Here is a 21,064-nt window from a genome sequence, read left to right as displayed (position 1 = left end):
CCCTTAGCTTTTTGACTCAAGGATGGTGCTCTACCACTTGAGCCATAACTTCACTTTTGGCCTTTTGCTGCTTAATTGGAGGTAAGAATCTCACAGACTGTTCTACTGGGACTGGCTTCAAAGCAGGATCCTCAGATTTCAGCCTCCTAAGTAGCTGGGACTACAGGAATCAGCCACCAGTGCCTGTCTTCTAGGTTTTTCTGAGAAGCAGCTATTGGACTCCTTTGCCATCCGCACAGCTCTCCTGAGCTGTATTCTCTTACACACCAAGCAGTGAGTGAGCCAGTTGTCCCAGATCCAAGCTGGCTGGCCCTTGCTTGCAAATGAGGAGCTGTGACAATATTGCCCCTGGCTGCCTTGGTGTGGGAAAGGTTTGGAAAGAATTTCCTTTCCCTTTTGTTCCCCCAGGCTGTCTGCTCCTGAAATCCAGGCAAATTACAATTGATCCAGAAACAGCCTGGAGATGAGGAAGATACCTACTCTTTATCTATTGGGGCATCTTTGAGAAGTAAAGTTTGTACACACAGGACAAAAGTTGCAAAAACCTGGCCTCGGGGCTCGCACCGTCTCCTCTGTGCCTGCAGGACTCTTGTCTTGGTCTGTTTCGTGCCTCTTGAACAGAATACAGTTTTGGAGACTCGCAAGTCCCAAGAGCAAGGTGCAGGCATGTCTGAGGGCCTTCAAACTCCATCAAGCCATGGCAGAAGGTAGAAAGGAAGGGAAGAGCAAGAAAGAGAGCCTCCAGCCCTTTGCTAATTGGCCTCAATCTATGGGACAACACTTCTCAAGTTTAACTCACAGCATTAGGTTGACAACATTGTTTTTGGAGGAATAGTAACACTTAGCTGCCCATCCCCAAGCTTGCTGAGGAGGTCTTCTGGCTAGTGCAGAACAAAGACTGCTGACTCCAGCTCAGTGTATGGTCATGGCTCCCCTTACCCATCAGCCATCCTGCTATTCCTTGTTTCAGCCAATCGTTTCTTTTAACTAGGTGCCCAAGCCAGTTAAAAATCATTTATTTTGGGCTGGGAATGTGGCTTAGTGGTACTTGCCTAGAGTACTTGCCTAGCCTACATGAAGCCCTGGGTTTGATTCTTCACTACCATATAAATAGAAAATGTCAGAAGTGGTGCTGTGGCTCAAGTGGTAGAGTGTTAGCCTTGAGCAAAAGAAGCTTGGGACAGTGCCCTGAGTTCAAGCTCCAGGACTGGCAAAAAACACAATCATTTACTTCATAATTTCCATCTCATGTATTTCCACATTACCTGGAATGTTCTATTTTCTTTTCTCCCCATGCTAAAACCTAGGAAAAGCCAGGACTACAGGCTGATTCCTGTAGTCCTAGCTACTTAGGAGGATGAGATCTGAGGGTCCCACTTTGAAGCCAGTCCCAGTAGAAAAGTCTGTGAGACTCTTATCTCCAATTAACCAGCAAAAAGCCAAAAGTGTCGTTATGGCTCAAGTTGTAGAGTGCCATCCTGTAGTCAAAAAGCTAAGAGACAATGCCCAGGCCCTGAGGTTAAACTCCAATACCAGTGTGCATGTGCACACACACACACACTCTTTCTCTCTCTCTCTCTCTCTCTCTCACACACACACACACACACACACACATACACACGAAGGAAGGAAAAAGGGATATAAGAGAGGGGAAAAAAGAAAAGAAATCAATTCATAGAAGATTTTGAATCTCCATTATGGTATTTTATTTGCCAAACAGTTCTTTCATAATTACATTTCTACACAAGGAATAGAAATTTCAAAGGGAGAAATAATTTTTAGACTTTTTAGAGAGCTTACATCTTCTCCAACATTTCAGGGTGCCACTAATGAGCTGTGCAGTCTGGGGCATGTCCCTGGGACTCTCTGAGTCTCAGTTTCCCTGCATGTATCAAGGGCCAGATCTGGTCTTGTCCACCACTACCCTTACACAGGCTGTATTCCCAGCCCATGTTTTTTCAGGACACTATAAATGAACACACTTAGGAAACAGTCACTTCTGGCCATTGTCATTTTGTATCTTGTGTCTCTGAGTAGAACATGGAAGGAGGGGAAAGGTCATCAGGCTGGGAGCGACCACTCTTCTCCCTCAGTCCAACTTGAGCCTCTCCCTTCAAGCTCCTCCATCTTTTTCTCCTTTTCCAGCCCCACTTCCTGGGGCTCCTGACTCCTCCCCTTTTGAACAGCTGCCCTATTGCTTTAGTTTCTGTTTCCTCGCCCAGCGATTCCCAGTGGAGTGAGGACTGCTTGGAGTGTGAAAGGTAGCAGTGGCCACAAAGGTGGTGGAGCCATGGCTTTCTGCAGCCCCCAGGGTCCCTACCTGAACCCGGTGAGTTCTGGGGTGAGATCATGGGGCTAGCCGGGGGTGCTGAGCAGGCTGCCACAGCTGGATGGAAGCAACTCTGGGAAAGAAGCTATGGGTCTCCCAAGAAACATTGGCTGAGTGGCAAAAGGCACCAGGGGGCAGAAAGACAGAAGGGAAGAAGTACCATCATCATCCTAACCTGGCACAGAAGTTGTGTCAGGCCTGGGTCTCTGTGCCATTTGGGACAGTAACCCTATGTAGCACCTAGAAGGGTGTAAGGGGATGTGAGCAGGTTTCTAGAAGGCAAACATTGGCTTGCACAGAACTTAATACTTGCTTGCTTTGGAGATGGCCTCCTGGGGTTAGATCTTCATTAGTCGGGTGATTTCTGTACAAGGTTCTTTTATAGTCCATCTAGGCCTCAGTTTCCACATCTGTAAAATGGGATGCATGTTCAAGCCTATTACCCAAGCCTAGGTAAAGATTACGCCAGGAAGGATGTGAGAGTGGCAGGTACTGTTGGGAGTAAGGGGCCAGCATGGATACCCCCAGAGGTGTGTCTTCCCAGAGGCTAAGCAGGCGCTCACAGGACAAGGGTATGTCCAGGGGGCCTGCCGAGGGGCAATGTTGAAAGCCAGAGAGAGGGGCACTGTTCCTGCAGTGTGGGGTGCAAAGTCTGCTTTCTACATCTGTTTTTCTTTTTGTTGGTCATGGGGTTTGAACTCAGGGTCTAGGCTCTGTTCCCAAGCTTCTTCACTCAAAGCTAGTACTCTACAATTTGAGCCACAACCCCACTTCTGGTTTTCTGGTGGTTAATTGGAGATAAGAGTCTCGTGGAGGGGCTGGGAAGGTGGCTTCGTGGTCGAATGCTTGCCTTGCAAGCATGAGGCCCTGGGTTCGATTCCTCAGCACCATATAAACAGAAAAGGCCGGAAGTGGCGCTGTGGCTCAAGTGGTAGAGTGCTCGCCTTGAGCTGAATTGCTGAGGGACAGTGCCCAGGACCAGAGTTCAGGCCCCACGACCGACAAAAAAAAAAAAAAAGAGTCTCGTGGACTTTCCTGCCTAGGATGGCTTTGAACTGAATCCTCAGGATCCTCAGATCCTGAGTAGCTAGGATTACAGGCATGAGGCACGGGTGCTCGGCTTCTCCATCTTTTTGTCCCTCTCTGGGTGGTCTTGCTTCCTGCAGGTGAAGTGGGCTAAGAAGCCGGGTGTTGAGGCCAGCGGCTAAGGAAGGCCTTGCCTTAGAGACCCCCAAACACAGCAGAGGTGCTAAGCTTGGCCAATGTTGCCAGTGTGCCTCTGTCCCCTCTGGGAGGCCCCTCCCCCCACTCCGCAAGGTAGGACTTGTGTGGAGGGGTCTGGGAAAAGCTGGGAGGGGCTGGGCAGCATTTCTGAGGGGGCTGTGTGGCAGGTTAGCCCCACCAAGCAAGGGAAATCATATAGGCTCTGCCACTTGGTCATTCTGGGGACTGCTTTTGGGGTTGGATATAAAAGCCAAATTATGGGCTAGATGGTTAAAACAGACGCTGAGGTACAAATGAGAGAGAGAGAGAGAGAGAGAGACAGACAGACAGACAGACAGACATATGGAGGTGGGGGAGGGAGGCCCTGCATGCTTCCACTCTCCCCCCCCCCCACAAAGTACTGGGAACTATGGGCCTGAGTCATTTTGTCACCCACAGTTGTCTCGCGGCCAGAGCCACACTTCCTCTAAATGCTCAATCTGTAAGAACTTCATGTGAACTCTGTTTCATTGAGAAATTGCACCCACTGTCACATGCCACAGGGGGGCGGCTTGGGGACCCTGCTCCCATCTTCTCCCCAGTCTCCCCTGAGGGCCGGGAAGGAAGCAGGAGGCAGTCAAGGTGGGCCCCGCTGTGGGAACAGGGGTACGGCTGTTCTGTGCTCATAAAGATGGACAGCATGGGTGACTTTTGGGGTTCAAATCCACGCTCCATCGGTGACGAATTGTGTGGTTTGGGGACAAGTTACTGAACATTTCTAGGCTCCTTTCGTCATCTGTAAAAGTTGCGCCGACCATAGCAAGGGTGGTTACGATTATTTAAGGAAATAACTCAGACCCAATGATTGCCTGCCATCAAGGCCTCAGAACTTCCCGGAGTGGGCAGCCTGAGGCAGGCCGGGTGTTAGGGTTGAGTGCTCTCTGGTGACACTAGCCCACCAGAACGAGGCTGCCCACACGCAGGCCCCAGAAGGCCCAACACTGCTTTCTGCATTTCTACAGTAGGACTGGCTGCGGGAATGGCTGGGAGCAGAGAACAAATTTCAGCTCTGAAAGGGACTGAGTCACCGGATGTGAACAGCTGCCTGATCAGGGTCAAGTTTATTTGGTGCAATAAACAATGCTGTTTCCACCAAAACCAATTACTTTAACTCAGAGTGCGACCTCACACAAGACATTCCCCTCCCCGCCCCCAAAGGAATTGGGCAAAGCAGTTTACTTCTGCAAAGGGGCACACTACCAGCCAAAAATCTAGCAGAGAAGGTGGTTTGCTCCCTTTTTTATCCCCAACACAGCTAGCCCTACGTAATCTGCTCACAATTGGCTAGTTTGAAGAGGGTGGGAGGTATCCAATACACAGTTTTAAATATTTAGTTAGGGGCTGGGAAGGTGACTTAATGGTAGAGTGCTTGCCTAGCATGCATGAAGCCCTTGGTTCAATTCCTCAGTACCACATAAACAGAAAAAGCTGGAAGCCTAACTGTGGCTGAAGTGGTAGAGTGCTAGCCTTGAGCAAAAGAAGCCCAAGGACAGTGCCCAGGCCCTGAATTCAAGCCCCAGGACTCGCCAAAAAAAAGATGTATTGGGTGACCATTAAATGACTTTGAGATAAGATTAAGAGTTTAATAGCAGTCTCAAAACATTCACCCACTACTTTATTGGACAATCTCAGAGGTGCCTTAATTCTTTTATTTTGGAACAACCAAGTAAGACAAAATCTTACATTTCAAAAATCCTTCCTTATCCCAAAGCATTTCCTCTTTCCCTTTCCCTATTTAGCAGAATAATCAACAAGCCAAGCTACCAGATCAAATAAACAAATAGGAACTTTTTTTTTTTTTTTGCTAGTCCTGGGCTTGAACTCAGGGCTTAGGCAGTGTCCCTGAGCTTCTTTGTGCTCAAGGCTAGTATTCTACCACTGGAGCCATACCACCACTTTCAACTTTTTCTCAGTTTATTGGAAACAAGAGTTTCACAGATTTTTCTGCCCAGATTGGCTTTAAACTGCAAATCAATTTTCAGATCTCAGCTTCCTAAGTAGCTAAGATTACAGGCACAAACCACCTGCACCCAGCTCAAATAGGCACTTTTAAATAACCCATTTTGATAGAAAAGATGGCTTTTTTTTTCATAATTCCTCCCTCTGTTTTCTATTCTTTTCCTCAAACTTTTTGAATATAGTTGATGGTCCCATCCAGAGGTGTATTTTTGAGGATGAAGGTACATTCTTCTTCCACAGTCAGGATACATACTCCCTTTTACCAATTAGCTTTTTTTTTTTTTTTTCAATTGGTAGGCTAGTCAATTAGAACTTTCCCTACAAGGCAAAATAGACTTAGTACCTTTTCCTTTTTTTCTTTTTTTGTTTTTGGGTCCAGCCATGGGGCCTGAACTCTGGGCCTGGGCCCTGTCCCTCAGCTCTTCAGCTCAAGGCCAGTGCTCTACCACTTGAGCCACAGCTCCACTTCCGGCATTTTTCTTTTTGCTTATGTGGTGCTGAGGAATCGAACCCAGGGCCTCATACATGCAAGGCAAGCGCTCTACCGCTGAGCCACCTTCCCAGCCCCTTAATCTTTTTTTGGGGGGGGAGGGGTCCAGTCGTGGGGCCTGAACGCTGGGCCTGGGCGCTGTCCCTCAGCTCTTCAGCTCAAGGCTAGCGCTCTACCGCTTGAGCCACATCGCCACTTCTGGCTTTTTTTCTTTTTTGCTTATGTGGTGCTGAGGAATCGAACCCAAGGCCTCATGCATTCAAGGCAAGTGCTCTACCACTGAGCCACCTTCCCAGCCCACTTTTTCCTGTTGTTGTTGTTGTGGTGGTGGGGCTTGAATTTAGGGTCTGGGCACTGTCCCTAAGCAATCTTTGCTCAAGGCCAGCACTCTACCACTTTTAGCTTTGAGCTATATAGTTTTTGAGTGGTTAATTGGAGATAAGAGTCTCACGAGAACTTTTCTGCCCAGGCTGGCTTCAAACTGTGATCCTCAGATCTCAGCCTCCTGAGTAGCTAGGATTATAGGCATGAGCCACCAGAGCTTGACTGTACAGTGTACAGTTCTTCTTCTCCTCCTCTTCCTCCTCCTCCTCCTTTTTTGTCAGTAATGGGGCTTGAACTAGGGGCCTGAATGCTGTTCCTCAGCTCTTCAACTCAAGGTTCATGCTCTACCACTTCAACTACAGCATCACTTCTGGTTTTCTGGTAGTTAATTGGAGATAAGAATCTCACAAGCCGGGTGCTGGTGGCTCACACCTGTAATCCTAGCTACTCAGGAGGCTGAGATCTGAGGATCACAGTTCAAAGCCAGCCCCAGGCAGGAAAGTCTTTTTTTTGGGGGGGTCCGGTCGTGGGGTCTGAACTCTGGGCCTGGGCACTGTCCCTCAGCTTTTCAGCTCAAGGCAAGCACTCTACCACTTGAGCCACAGCGCCACTTCTGGCTTTTTTTCTTTTTGCTTATGTGGTGCTGAGGAATCGAACCCAGGGCCTCAGGCATGCAAGGCAAGCACTCTACCACGGAGCCACCTTCCCAGCCCCAGAGAGACTCTAATCTCCAATAAACCAGTAGAAAATCAGAAGTGGCCCTGTGGCTCAAGCAGTAGGGTGCTCACCTTGAGCTGAAGAGCGCAAGGACAGCACCCAGGCTCAGAGTTCAAGCCCCATGACCAAAAAAAAAAAAAAAAAAGAAGAAGAGTCTCACAGACCTTCCTGACTGGGCTGGCTTTGAACCTCGTTCCTCAGATCTCAGCCTCCTGAGTAGCTAGGATTACAGGCGTGAGCCACCCGTGCCTGGCTGTACACTTCATTTTTAAGCCAAGTACAACAAAGATCTTCAGCACCCACACTTCCTGGTTTCCACACCTTGTGTCTTGCTTTCCTTGACTATTGAGTCCTGTAGGATTTCAAGCTTCTCTGTCTAAAAGCACTCTAAACTCAGAAGAGCTTGTTTTTGTTTTTGTTTTTTTTTGGGGGGGGGTCCAGTCATGGGGCCTGAACTCTGGGCCTGGGCGCTGTCCCTCAGCTCTTCAGCTCAAGGCTAGCGCTCTACCACTTGAGCCACAGTGCCACTTCCGGCTTCAAAGCTTTTTGCTTATGTGGTACTGAGGAATCGAACCTAGGGCCTCAGGCATGTAAGGCAAGTAATCTACCACTGAGCCACCTTCCCAGCTCCAGAAGAATTTGAAATAATTCAAATCACAGAAGAACAGGAGAATGGCCACTGAATCTCAAAATTCTTATAGAAACAAATGGCTTGTTTAAACCATAATGAAAAACAAGATCTAATTGTCTGCTATTGGACAAGACTTAGCAGATATCCAAGTTAAAAGTCCTCTAAGCCAGGTACTAGTGGATCAAGATTTGAAGGCAGTCTTGGCAGGAAAACTCCTGAGTCTCTCATCTCTAATTTATGACAAAAAAAAAAAAAAAAAAGCTAAAGCTAAATAAGCTTCTCAAGGACATTCAGGCTGAGACTAGGAAGGTCACTCCGTTCTGCCTACTTCTCAGTGACACAAGGATCCTTCAAGGAGGGTGGCAAAGATTTGCCATGAAGGCTGCCGATGGAGCCTGGGATGGAAGGAAGTACTTCACTGTGGGCTTTGGAGGCTGCTGAAGAATCAAAGGAAGGAATCAGGGCAGGATGAGGGGCGGGGGAGACAGAAATGAATTACCCCAACTGCAGAGGTCCTCTGCCCTTCTTGAAGTGGCTGGGAGGGCAAAGGTCATTGTCAATATTGTCATCCTCCTGTTCCTCTCTGGAGGGTGGAAGGCTTACTCTCCAGAGCAGATTGGTGGGTCCCTCTGGACCTTGAGCCTCTTGAGTCTCTAGCCAGGACCCTGGGGTCTTGAGATCCACCAGCTCTCACCAAGACCAACACCTAGGCCAGTGCCAATCACCTTATATCTTCCCACAGGCTGTCCCCTTCTCCACGTCAATCCAAGGTGGTCTCCAGGAGGGACTTCAGATCATCATCCAGGGGACCGTCCTTCACTCTGCTGCAAGCAGGTATATGAATGGCACAGCCACTGACAACCATGGGGCTGGTGGGTGTGAGGAGCAGGCCCCTGCCCAAGCCTCTGCCACCACGACATTCAGAGTCATCACCAGCATAGACTCCAGGGTGAAAGGGTCCTGGGACTCCCTGCACACTAGGGACCTTGCAGTCTAGAGAGGGAAGCAGCTGGTTCCTGGGCTGACCACTGATCCAGTAACTCAGAGTTGCAAAAATAAATTTTCATTCTTCTACAGACATGAAAACATTTACAGTTCCCATTGAAAGAAATGTGCGTAGCCCCGCACCTGGCTCACACCTGTAATCCTAGCCATCCAGAAGGCTGAGATCTGAGGATCACAAAGCCAGCCTGGGCAGAAAAGTCTGTGAGACTCTTATCTCCAATTAACCACCAGAAAACTGGAAGTGGTGCTGTGGCTCAAGTGGTAGAGGGCTCGTCTTGAGCAAAAGAAATCAGGGACAGCGCCCAGGCCCCAAGTCCTTACAACTGACAAAAAAAAGGACAGAAGAAAGGAAGGAAGGGAGGAAGGAACGAACGAACGAAGGAAAGAAAGAAGAAAAGAGCTAACGACATGCCTGGGGTCATTCCCAAAACCACAAAAACTAAGGAAGATGGAGGAGAAGAAAGAGAAAAAGAAATAGGAGAAAGGAGAAAATGGTGCTTTTTTTGTGTGTGTGTCAGTTGAGGGGCTTGAACTCTGGTGCTGTCCCTGAGCTCTTTAGCTCAAGGCTAGCGTTATACCACTTGAGCCACAGCACCACTTCTGGTTTTCTGGTGGTTTATTGGAGAAAAGAGTTCCATGGACTTTCCTGCCTAGGCTGGCTTTGAACCACGATCCTCAGATCTCAGCCTCCTGAATAGCTAGGATTACAGGTGTGAGCCACCACCAGCACCTGGCTATTTTGCTTGTTTTTTAAAGTGTGGTGGTGCACACTTATAATTCCAGCACTTTGGTCAGGAGACTGAGGCAGGAAGATTTCAAATGCAGTGATACCCTGAGTTATATAACTGGAGTTTTCAAGGCCAACCTGGTCTCTATAGTAAGATCCTGTTTCAAAAAACCAGAAAAGCAAACAAAAGAAAAACAAGAATTTGGGTCTTTCCCCCCCCCCCCCCCATTGCCTATTTTAAGGTCTTTTCTGAAAAATACTAAGTCAGATCAACAGGGCAACATCAATGCTGTGTCCCATCTCCTCCCCCCTCCCTGAGGAATGCTGTACAGTATTGGGGGGGGGTGTTGGCCTCTGTTGACCCAGCCCACCTGGGTAGTATGGAGGTAAGTGGCCCTCGATCAGTTTCCCTGGGGTCTGTATGGCAGCAGTGTCAGAATCCACAGTGCCAGTGAAGCCCTTCTGCCTGCCCCTCCCAGTGGCCCTGGGATCATCCCCTTCCACAGAACAGGGAGACCTTACGGGTCCCTTAATAATAGTCCCACACCCCAAGTCAACCTTGTCTGGGCTCTCTGCATTCTAGCTGACTTTCTCCACTGTTGCTGTCCTTTCTAGGAGGCTATGAAACTTGTCTTGATACCCCAAAAATGCCCCCAAGGAGACCCCCACCAAAGCCTCCCAGTCCCAGAATCGACACACCCCTTTCCCCCAACTGAACTTCTGACTTTTGTCCCCTCTCCCCAGCCATGGCTGCTTTCTAGGGATCAAGCTCACTTCCTTCCCTGGTCAGGGATGAATCTGCCAGGCCATTAAAGGAGAATTACATCCCCAAGATAGGTCAAAGGCCAGGTTTTCCAATTAAAGGGCAGTAAGGGCTTGGATTTTTGACTCTAGAACTCTCTAAAACCTTCTTCTTTCTCAGCATTCACAGAGACAGGGCTGGCTGGGCTTGAGACTGGGCTGGGAGCCACATCAGTTTCTTGAGTGCTCTGCTGACTAAGGGTTCACAGAGGGATCAGGCATGTGGACAGCATCTGTGTGCCATTGGCTAGAATGTTCCAGAACATGCCCTTCTTCATCTGAGAAATCAAATGGGCTTTTACAGCGACTTATAGGAATATTTTATCAAGGGCTGTCTCTGGATTTGGCACAGTGCTGGGCTTTATGGGGGAAACAGATGACTGGAATTGAGGGTCTCTCTCTGAATCTTTGTGTATAATTAGGGGAGACCGAAGTGAGCAGGCAGGCACCATGATCACACATTGTTCAGGGAATGCTGCTCGTGCGGGGTGGGCGGCAGAGATGCCTCAGTGTTAAACTTGGTTTTAGGGCCCAAGAGATATATGGTTGAGGAATAGAAGCACAAACATTCATTGAGCCAGCCTCCCGGGAGAATTCTTTTCTTTGAGCACTCACTTTGGAGCCCAGCTACACCAAAAGGGAAGTTTCCATGGTGGGGAGGAGGGCTTTCTGTCCAGAGAAAGAAAGAACGTAGGCATGGACTGGAAGCTTCCTTAACACTACCTCATTTCATCCTCCCCCTTCTTTTTTGGGTATGGAAATTTGAGGGTGGAAATTTGAAGGTCAAAGTTTAGAGGTCACAGCAAATGATACCATGAAAAGCTGGGTCCAAGTCCATACTCCCTACCCACTCCCACACCCCAAACACAAATGCCCAGCGAGAGCCTGGCATACACATTGTAAATTTTCATGCCTGGGGAACTAATATTAATTCTATATCTTTCCTTTTTTGGGGGGGGGGCAGGGGATAATCCTGGGGCTTGAACTCAGAGTCTGAGTGCTGTCCCTGAGCATTTTTGCTAAAGACTAATGCTCTACCACTTTGAGCCTCAGCTCTACTTCTGTTTTTCTGGTGCTTAATTGGAGTAAGAGTCTTATGGACTTTCCTGCCCCAGCTGGCTTAGAACTGTGATCATCAGGGGCTGGGAAGGTAGCTCAGTGGTGGAGCGCTTGCCTTGCATGCATGAGGCCCTGGGTTCGATTCCTCAGCACCACATAAGCAAAAAGAAAAAAGCCGGAAGTGGCGCTGTGGCTCCAGTGGTAGAGCTCTAGCCTTGAGCTGAAGAGCTGAGGGACAGCACCCAGGCCCAGAGTTCAGACCCCATGACTGGACCCAAAAAAACAAAAAACAAACAAACAAAAAAAAAAGAACTGTGATCATCAGATCTCAGTTCCCCCCTCCCCCCCACCAGTAGCTAGGATTATAGGTATGAGCACCAGCTCACAGGTGCAGAGGCCTTCTCTGCACCCCCTCTTTCCCCCTCTTCTATGCCTCTCTTTAAACAGTGCCTTTGTACTTTCCCAGCAGCTCTTCAGGCTCTTTACACTGATTCTTGTCTTTCACAATTGAGCAACACTGGGCTGGCTTCCAAGTACACATGCTCTAGAGTGTGTCTACTTGATGCTAAAGGCTGTCCCTTCTAGGCATGCTTCATGACTTTCATCTTTGTGTGTGTGTGTGTGTGTGTGTGTGTGTGTGTGTGTGTGTGTGTGTGTGTATGGTGTGTGTGTGTGTGTGTGTGTGTGTGTGTGTGTGTGTGTGTACCAGCATATGTGCTGATTCTCGGGCTGAAACTCAGGCTCTGAATACTGTCCCAGAGCTTTTTCACCCAAAGCTGGCACTCTACCACTTGAGCCACAACTCCACTTCCACTTTTGCTGATTAGTTGGCAGTAAGAGTCTCTCCAATTTGACTGCCAGGGCTGGCTTCAAACCTCCATCCTCAGAACTCAGTCTCTTGAGTAGCCATTTATAATTCACTTGCAAAAACTATGTCCCTTGTGGCTAATGTCAGTGATTATCTACTTACTTTCTAAGAAAGTTACACAGGAAGGGCAAATATAATAATTACACAAATCCTATTAAGTTCAAATTAGCTAAACAAGAAAGGATTCATAGGCCCCAGTCCTCCTGTTCTGTTGCTGGCTATTAACCATGTACCCGGGGACTGATTTCTCTCTGTGTAGGTTTGCAGTGAACCTGCAGACTGGCTTCAGTGAAAATGACATCGCCTTCCACTTCAACCCCCGCTTTCAAGAGGGAGGCTATGTGGTTTGCAACACGAAGCAGAAAGGATGCTGGGGTCCTGAGGAGAGGAAGATGCAAATGCCCTTCCAGAATGGGGTGCCCTTTGAGCTCAGAATCCTGGTACAGAGATCTGATTTCAAGGTGAGCAGGAACCTCTCTCCCCACTTGGTCCTCTGGCCCTTGGGCAGGCTTGGCCAGCAACCTGTAAATAATCACGCTCATTGAGATCAGGCCTGAGCAACACCCTGGCACACAACATGACCGTGGGTGTCAGGGTGTCACGAGAGACACTCATCAGAGTGAGAGACTCAGGAAGTAAACTCCAGAAACTCTGGGGTGCTTCCTGCCCTGGCTTGGGGATTCTCCACCAGAATATGCTGTCCTTTGGCAGGTGACGGTGAACAAGAATGTCTTCCTCCACTATGCGCACCGCGTCCCCTTCCACCTTGTTGACACCCTCTCCATCAATGGAACCTTGATGCTTTCCTACGTCAACTTCCAGGTCAGATGGAATGCCTGGCACATGGCCCCAGGGCTGGGGTGAGGGCCCAGGAGGGCTGTACTGAGGCCTTGGAGGTACCAGCCAATCTGGGGGTGAAGTGGGTGGGGACTTGCTACTTCCTCTGTTTGGGTGTCAGTTGGTCTGCTCTTCTGTCACTGCAGATTATCTCCTCTGGGAGACCACTAGGCCACGCCTCTCTCTGTCATTCTATTTCCAGTGCTGTTAGAAGGCCAAGTGGTTCCAGAAAGCCATGTCTGGGAACCAAAGGGGAGCTAGCTGGAAGTCCACCTCCACTGTCCTTGTCTGTGGAATCTTAGATGGGTGACTCCAGCTCTCCCGGCCTTGGTATCCCCATCTATACATGGAGTCTGCTCAATGACTCTGAGTGCTTGTGGGCTCCACGATGTTTCTCTTTCTGTGTATTGATTTTATTTTGTTTGTGTTGGTCCTAGGCCTTGGTCTGGGTGCTGTCCCTGAGCTCTTTTGCTCAAGGCTACCACTCTACCACTTTGAACCACAACTGTACTTCCAGTTTGCTAATGGTTAATTGGAGATAAGAGTCTCATGGACTTTCCTGCCTGGGCTGTCTTTAAACTACCATCCTCAGATCTCAGCCTCCTGAGTAGGTAGGATTACAAATGCAAGCCACCAGCGCCTGACTCTCTCTGTATTTTAAATGTACGTGTGCTGGTGGCTCACACCTATCAGGAGACTGAGATCTAAGGATTGTGAATTGAAGCCAGTTGGTCAGGAGTCTGTGAGACTGTTATCTTTGATTAACCAACAAAAAGCCAGAAATGGAGGCAGGTTCAAGTGGAAGAGCAATATCCTTGAGTGAAAGAGCCAAGGGACAGTATGTGAAGTAAGGAGATAAGATCCAGTGTGCTGAGCCCACTAGAGGTTCACAGCAGATAGCTTCTCTCCCTTTGGCCTCTGCTCACTTTCCTACTCTTCCCCCACCCCCACCCCCACCCCCACTGCGTTCCCTGCAGTGGGAGGAGGCAGGGAGGTGGAGGGAGACTGGGAGCCTGCTGATGGCCTAACCCTTTCTGGGCAGCCCTCCCTTCCATGCAAACCCAGCCTCCTCCCTGCCTGCTGCCGCTGCCCGGCCCTCCTGCCCCTGCCTGCTGCTCTCCTTGGCTCCACGGAAGCTGCTCTTCACCTCATGGTGCTTTTGTTTTAACAGAACTTTTCTGCAGCCCCCATCCAGCCCTTCTTCTCTACGATGCACTTCTCCCAGCCTGTCCGTTTCCCACGGAAGCCCAAGGGGCACAAACCAAAAGTGAGTTCAACACGGAGGGTTGAACAGTAGGAAGGATGTAGGACCAGAGGCTGTCCAGCCACAGGTCAGCCAAGACCTGCAGGATCCATTACACACACCCCCAGTGTCCCCCATCTACCTCGGCCAGGCAACTAGAGCTCGCCTACCCTTACCCCCTTGTGCTAGTACTGGGGCTTGGCCTCAAGGACTTGTGCTCTCATTTGGCTTTTTCCACGAATGTTAGTGCTCTACCACTTGAGCCACAGCTCTGCGTGTAGCTTTTTGCTGGTTCATTGGAGATAAGAGTCTCCCCAAATTTTTTGGCCCAGGCTGGCTTCCAGTTGTGATTCTCAGATCTCAGCCTCCTGAGTAGCTAGGATTATAGGTGTGAGCCACCAGTGGCTGGGTCAGCCCCATTCTTTTTTTTTATTTTTATTTTTTTTTTATTGTAAAGCTACTATACAGAGGGTTACAGTTACATGAGTGAGGTTATGAGTACACTTCCTCTTGAACATTGTTACCCCCTCCATTTCAACCCCATTCTTAATGTCCACCAGTGCCCTGTTATCTCTCCCTCCCCAAAGCCACTACCTTGGTCCAGGCCACTGTGACTTCTCACCATGATAGCTGTGGTCCAGGTCTTCCTACCGCCTCACCTCCCATCCACGAGCACATTCCAGCTCCTTGTCTTCCTGCAGAAAAATCTGCCTGGCCTCCAAACCCTTTTATTTTATTTTCCAGTCCTAAGGCTTGAACTCAGGGCCTGGGCACTGTCCCTGAGCTTCTTTTGCTCAAGGCTAGCATTCTACCACTGAGCCACAGAACCACTTCTGGCTTTTTCTGTTTTTGTGGTCCTGAAGAATTGAACCTAAGGCTTCATGCATGCTAGGCAAGCACTCTACCACTAAGCCCCATTCCCAGCCTTCTCCCCCCACCCCCCCACCCCAGCCAAACCCTTTTAAATACAGCTCAGATTCCCCAGCAGAACACAGCAGAAAGCACCTCCATCGTATCCCCACCCCACCCCCACCCCCACTTCCCACCTCACTAACGCTCTTAAAGCTCCCATAGCCTTCACCACTCACTCACCCAGCTTTCCCACACTGGGACCCAGGGCTCCAGGCACTTTTGGCTGATGTTGCCCCTGGCAGACTAATCATTGCACTGCAATTCTCTGCTTAAGTGTCACCCCTTTGTGGAGGTTTCTGGGCCTGGAATTTGGCTCTTCCCTCCATGTCGCCGTGACTCTGTGCACATCTGGGTCATGCCAATCATCATATCCTGTTGTCACCCTGTTTCTGTGTCTCTCCCCATTACTCCACCTCCACCTTTTCCATCCCCATGAGCATCTGGAAGGCTGCCAGTCCCTGCCTGGCACGCTTCAGGGATTCAATAAATGAGTGTGGAGTGAGGTTGGCACAGACGGGAAGAATAGGAAGCAGATCAGGGCAAGTGAGTCTGCTGGGTGGTGTCAGAGCAGACCTCTCACGAGACCCTGATACGCTGTGCATGCAGGAGTGATAATCTGCCGGGCTGCCGGTCCAGGAAGGGTTTCTTGGGAACAGCAAGGAGGTAGATGTGTCGTGGCCGGGGGCATAGCAGACCATAAGAGCCCCACATGGAGTTGGGCAGTCGCTTCTCCTCTCTGTGTAGCTCTCTTGATAACCAACATTTTAATTTCCTTCACCCCTTTTCAGCCTCCAGGCATGTGGCCTGCCCAACAGGTTCCCATTGTAAGTGCCTTTTTATCTTCTTCCGGCGGGACCGGTGGGATAAAGGGCGAAGGGGGGGGGGGGGGTGGCCTCTCCCACAGGAGAGGGTGGGCAGCTGCCCCTGTGCCATCCGCCTGGCCTCAGTGAGGCCAAGGCCAGGAGTGGGGATTGGGGCGTGATCCGGTGGCCTTGGTGAAATGGGAACCAATTTAAATGGCTTTGTTTGCTCAAGTCCTTCCTATTCTGGGGCCAAGACCTAGAACATGCGGGCCCCACATTCAGCTCTCCACTTGCAAAATGAGCCTACATGGGGAAAAATTTCTGAGAAGAAAAATAGGGCAAGTCGGGTGCCAGTGGCTCGTGCCTGTAATCCTAGCTACTCAAGGCTGAGAGCTGAGGATCGTGGTTCAAAGCCAGCCCAAGCAGGAAAATCCATGAGACTCTTACCTCCAATAAATCACCAGAAAACTGGAAGTGGTGCTGTACCTCATTTGGTAGAGTACTTGCTTTGAGCTGAAGAGCTCAGGGACAGTGCCCAGGCCCAGAGTTCAAGCCCCACGACTGACCAAAAAAAAAAAAGGAAAGAAATATGGAGCAGAGGCTGTACTACAACCTGCTTTTTTCCTGCAGAACTTTGCCTCTCTCTAATCCTCTTGGTTGAAGAAAAGACCTCTCTACCCATATGCCTTGGGGAGTGGAGGGGGCAGGACTGTGGAGTGGGGATCTGTGGTGGAAAATGGTCAAAGCTTCTCAAGAATGCATGTCATGGGGCTGGGAAGGTGGCTCAGTGGTAGAGCGCTTGCCTTGCATGCATGAGGCCCTGGGTTCGATTCCTCTGCACCACATAAGCAGAAAAAGAAAGCTGGAAGTGGCACTGTGGCTCAAGTGGTAGAGCACTAGCCTTGAGCTGAAGAGCTGAGGAACAGCGCCCAGGCCCAGAGTTCAGGCCTACCACCGGATTCCCCCCCATCTCCCCCAACCAAAAAAAGCATGTCACATGGCGCCCTCTGGTGGATGATGGTGGTCCTCCTATTGACGAGAGCTGGTTAAGACCTTATTTCTTTCTTCCAGGCTCAAACAGTCATCCATACGGTGCACAGCGCCCCTGGACAGATGTTCCCTGTAAGTCTAAAAATTTCCGGTTCACTTATAGCCCTGCAGGATCCTTCTTGTAAAAAAGTAGTAGTAAAAGAGGAGGACTGTTATCAAAGAAGCAGGCCCCTAGGGGCTTACAGGGAGACTGGTTCTTCTGTTACTAAAAGGGTACCAAAAAGTGGTGGCCTCAGATACAGACAGAAAGTTTTTAGCCCTGCAACGTCACTGTTGGTTGCAGGTTTAACCATTTTCTTTTGTCAGTACAGGTAAGTGGGGGGCCTAGAGTTAGCAGAAGCTGCCTTCTCAGGGACTGAGAGTCAGAGGTCATAGAAAGTTCAAGAAAGGCAGAAATGATAGCTGGGTGCTGGTGGCTTATGCCTGAAATCCTAGCTAGCCAGGAAGCTGAGATCTGAGGATTGTGGTTCAAAGCCAGCTTGGGCTGGAAAGGCTATAAGACTCTTATCTCCAAGTAACTAGAAAATATCCAGAAGGTGTGGAGGTGTGTCTCAAGTGATAGAGCAGCTGCCTTGAGCAGAAAAAGCCAAGTGAAAGTTCAAGGCCCTGAATTCAAGCCCCAGCAGTACTGGCACCAAAAGAAAAAAGGCAGAGGTGACAGGGAAGGGGAATGGGAGAATCCAAGGATTGAACCCTCACAGCTCCAGTCTGTATTGAAGGGATCCCTCTAGAATGTATGACTGCCTGTGTGTGTGTGCGTGTGCGTGCACACACACACACAAATACATACATGTGCATGAATGCTCTGGTCTCTTCAACAGAATTCTGGAATTCCACCCATGGTGTACCCCAGCCCAGCCTATGTAAGTGATTTCTTGGGGAGGAATGGGATTGCTGTTTGTTCAGGGCAGAATGGAGGTCAAGGGCAGCTTGGGGGGGGGGGCGGGGCGAGCCTCTGACTTTGCATAATCTAAAGACATGCTGTTGAGATGTTTTTTTTTAAAGTATCCATATAAATTAGCAGTCTGTTGAAAGGAGCTTTCAGCTTTAAAAAGATTCCTTTGGTGTGAGCAAATTATATGGCCTTCCCTCTTCACTCCAAGAAGGCTTTGTCACCCTAAGGATGGCTTTGTCACTGAATGAGCCAAGCCAAGATGTCACGTGTTTCTTGGCAAAGAGACTAACTCACAAGGGGTTTCAGATTGGGCTGTCAGGCCAAATCCCTGGACAGCCATTGACACAGAATTTCCCTGTGGCTATCCCCAGCTGACTGGTCCCATCCCCCATCCTTCCAACAGCCAATGCCATTCTTCACCAGCATCCCGGGCGGGCTGTACCCCTCCAAGTCCATCATTGTGTCGGGCACTGTTCTGCCCAATGCTAAAAGGTAAGGCATGCTTTCAGGGCTCTCAGGGAGGTGGGAGACCCTGAAGGTCATTCAGGTTGTCCCCTGGCTCCAAACAGGCTGGGGCGGGGGTAGTGCCAGCACCCCCTCAGCTCAGTGCACAGGGGTCATGTGAACTGGCCACCCCAGGTTCCACATCAACCTGCGCTCTGGGAGTGACATTGCCTTCCACCTGAACCCCCGCTTCGATGAGAATGCTGTGGTCCGCAACACGCAGGTCTGGGGCTCCTGGGGCTCTGAGGAGCGAAGCCTGCCCGGAAAAATGCCCTTCAACCGGGGCCAGAGCTTCTCGGTAAGGTGACACCATATGGGCACAGAGTCCAGAGGGTGGGAGAAGAGGGGTTAGAGGAGGCCTGGGGCTGCCTTGTATGGGATAGGAGCTGCCTGGGGCCGTGAGGGCTAGCACTCAAAGAAGCGAGGATGTTCAACAAGTACTTGAACACGTTGGGTTTTCAGCACTCCATTTCACCCACTGAGTGAAAAATGGCATTTAGTTAGCAAAGGCCTCCGAGGCCTCCAGAGCTGAGTCTGAGCTTTCCAATCCAGGAGCATCCTTAGCTTCTGCTTCCCCAGTGAGGCTCAGGAAGCCTGAGCAACTTGCCCAGGTTGGCCTCGGCTGGCCCAGATTGGCCTGGGCTGCTTAGTCTGGCCCAGGGAGCAAGGCAGAAAATCCCAATGGTTCCCAGTTGTTTTTTTTTGTTGTTGTTGTTGGTGGTGGTGGTGGTTTGGGGGCTTGAACTCAGGGCCTGGGCTCTGAGCTTTTTTTTGTTTATTCCTCTCAAGGCTAGCATTCTACCGCTTTGAGCCATAGCTCCACTTCCAGTTTTCTAGTTGTTAATTAGAGATAAGAGACTCATGGACTTTCCTGCCCAGGCTGGCTTTGAGCTGCAATCCTCACATCTCAGCCTCTTGAGTAGCTAAGATTACAGGTGTGAGCCACTAGTGCCTGGTTATAGTTCCCAAGTCTAAGCAAGTGATCGAGCCCCTAGTCATACCCCGCCCCCAGCCCAGATAGCCACTTCTCTCTGACCCACCACATCCTACCAGGCCAGGACCAAGGATGGGCTGACCTGCAAAGGCTTCCTGATAGCTGTGTGGTGGGAAGCAGGCGGCCTGCCTGTGCCATCATGAGCCACAGGAAGACTGGGCGGACAGAACCCCCAGCCCCAGCCTCCGCTGCTCCAGTGGTTACAGGAAGCGAGGCTGCTGGACTTCCTGTCTCAGATCCCATGACTGTTTCCTGGGGGTTACTATCTCGTGTGTGTGTGTGTGTGTGTGTGTGTGTGTGTGTGTGTGTGTGTGTGTGTGTGTGTGTGTGAAGTGTAGTGCAAATGGCCTGGCTTCTCTGCCCAGCTGTGGATCCTGTGTGAAGGTCACTGCCTCAAAGTAGCCCTGGACGGACAACACCTGTTGGAGTATGGGCACCGCTTGAAGAACCTGCCAGCCATCAACAGCCTGGAAGTGGCGGGTGATGTCCAGCTTACCCACGTGCAGACATAGATTGTCCCCTGACCCTGGGTTGAGGGCCGGGGGATGCTGTCTGGGTCTCCTGGTCACTTCTCTCCCAGCTCCAGCACCAAGGGGAGAGGCACCGCCAGGTGTGGGACAGGGGAAGCGTCCCCTCCGCACTGGGGGAAGGGGAAGGCCCCAGCCTCCAAACTCCCAACCCCCTGGGCCTCCATTCATCTCCACTTGGAGGCTGGTAGCATGGTTCACAGGTAGAATGCCTGCCTAGCAAGCATCAGGCCCTGAGTTCAAACTGTCTAAAAAACAAAAACCCTCATGTTCCAAGCCATCAGCTATCATGGGTGAGGTGGCCTCTGGGGCAATTTCCCTTTCTCTGCTTTTTAACTCTTCTCCCTAACCTTGCATCCTGCTCCCACCCTTCACCCCCTCCAAGAAGCCTGTCCACGGCTGACCAGAGCTTCCCCCAGTGTTCCTATGATAAATAAAAGTGCTGGTTACCCTCACACGGGATGACTGATTTCCTACTTGTGCCAGTGATATTTTGGAGTCTGGAATTGGGGGTTTCTGCTGATGGGGTAGGGAGGAGACAGCATGGAAACTTTTGGGGTGGGGGTCCTATACACACCCCACCAGGTGCTGGAGAAAATGGGCTAAGAGCTAGGAGCTGGTGGCTGTAATCCTAGCTACTCAGGAAGCTACAATGTGAGAATTGTGGTTTGAAGCCAGCTTGGTCCCTGAAATGATCTCCAATCAACCAGTAAAACACAAGTAGTAGAGCCATGGCTCAAGTCGTGGAGCACCAGGCTTAAGTGAAGAAGCTAAGAGATAGTGCCTAGGCTCTGAGTTCAAGTCCCAGTACTAGCCCCAAAAGAAACGAAAATAGGCTGGGGCTCCATCCTCTTGGGCAAGGCTCTCAAACTTAGGAATCTTGGCAGCTGGGTAAACCGAAGAATCAGCTCTGTGCTAACATGGATGGGGAGATGGGCAGGGATAGAGTGGTCATGACAGCCCAGGAGGCCAGAAGCCATTTTCAGAAGCTTGTGCTCAGGCAGGAGAGGGGCAGCCGGGCCAGGTGCTGACTGGAAAGCTGTTCAGATGTGAGACTCTGTGAGGTTGGGGGTTTGGGTTATGAGGGGAAAGTGGCAGGCAGCACCTGGAGGACTTACCAGACTAA

The 21,064-nt window shown here is 50.2% G+C and overlaps 1 protein-coding gene across 2 annotated transcripts; it reads left to right on the top strand.

Moving 5' to 3' along the window:
• Positions 1-2,215: 2,215 nt before the first annotated feature.
• On the top strand, positions 2,216-20,407 carry Lgals9 (galectin 9). Of its 2 annotated transcripts, XM_042692014.1 has the most exons (11): positions 2,216-2,329; positions 8,456-8,547; positions 12,433-12,634; positions 12,885-12,995; positions 14,182-14,277; positions 15,954-15,989; positions 17,040-17,090; positions 17,840-17,881; positions 18,317-18,405; positions 18,553-18,715; positions 19,777-20,407. In XM_042692014.1, the coding sequence occupies exons 1-11, from the start codon at positions 2,291-2,293 to the stop codon at positions 19,921-19,923; spliced, it is 1,068 nt and encodes a 355-aa protein (XP_042547948.1). In that variant the 5' UTR covers positions 2,216-2,290; the 3' UTR covers positions 19,924-20,407. The 2 variants fall into 2 exon arrangements, with proteins under 2 accessions (XP_042547948.1, XP_042547957.1); XM_042692023.1 differs by lacking the exon at positions 14,182-14,277 and having other exon boundaries at positions 2,220-2,329.
• The last annotated feature ends 657 nt before the right edge of the window (positions 20,408-21,064 follow it).

Source organism: Dipodomys spectabilis, unplaced genomic scaffold, assembly GCF_019054845.1.
Source record: "Dipodomys spectabilis isolate Male_0828 unplaced genomic scaffold, ASM1905484v1 ptg000004l, whole genome shotgun sequence".
In the NCBI taxonomy this organism is placed as follows: domain Eukaryota; kingdom Metazoa; phylum Chordata; class Mammalia; order Rodentia; family Heteromyidae; genus Dipodomys; species Dipodomys spectabilis.
This window is presented reverse-complemented; position numbering and strand designations above follow the sequence as displayed.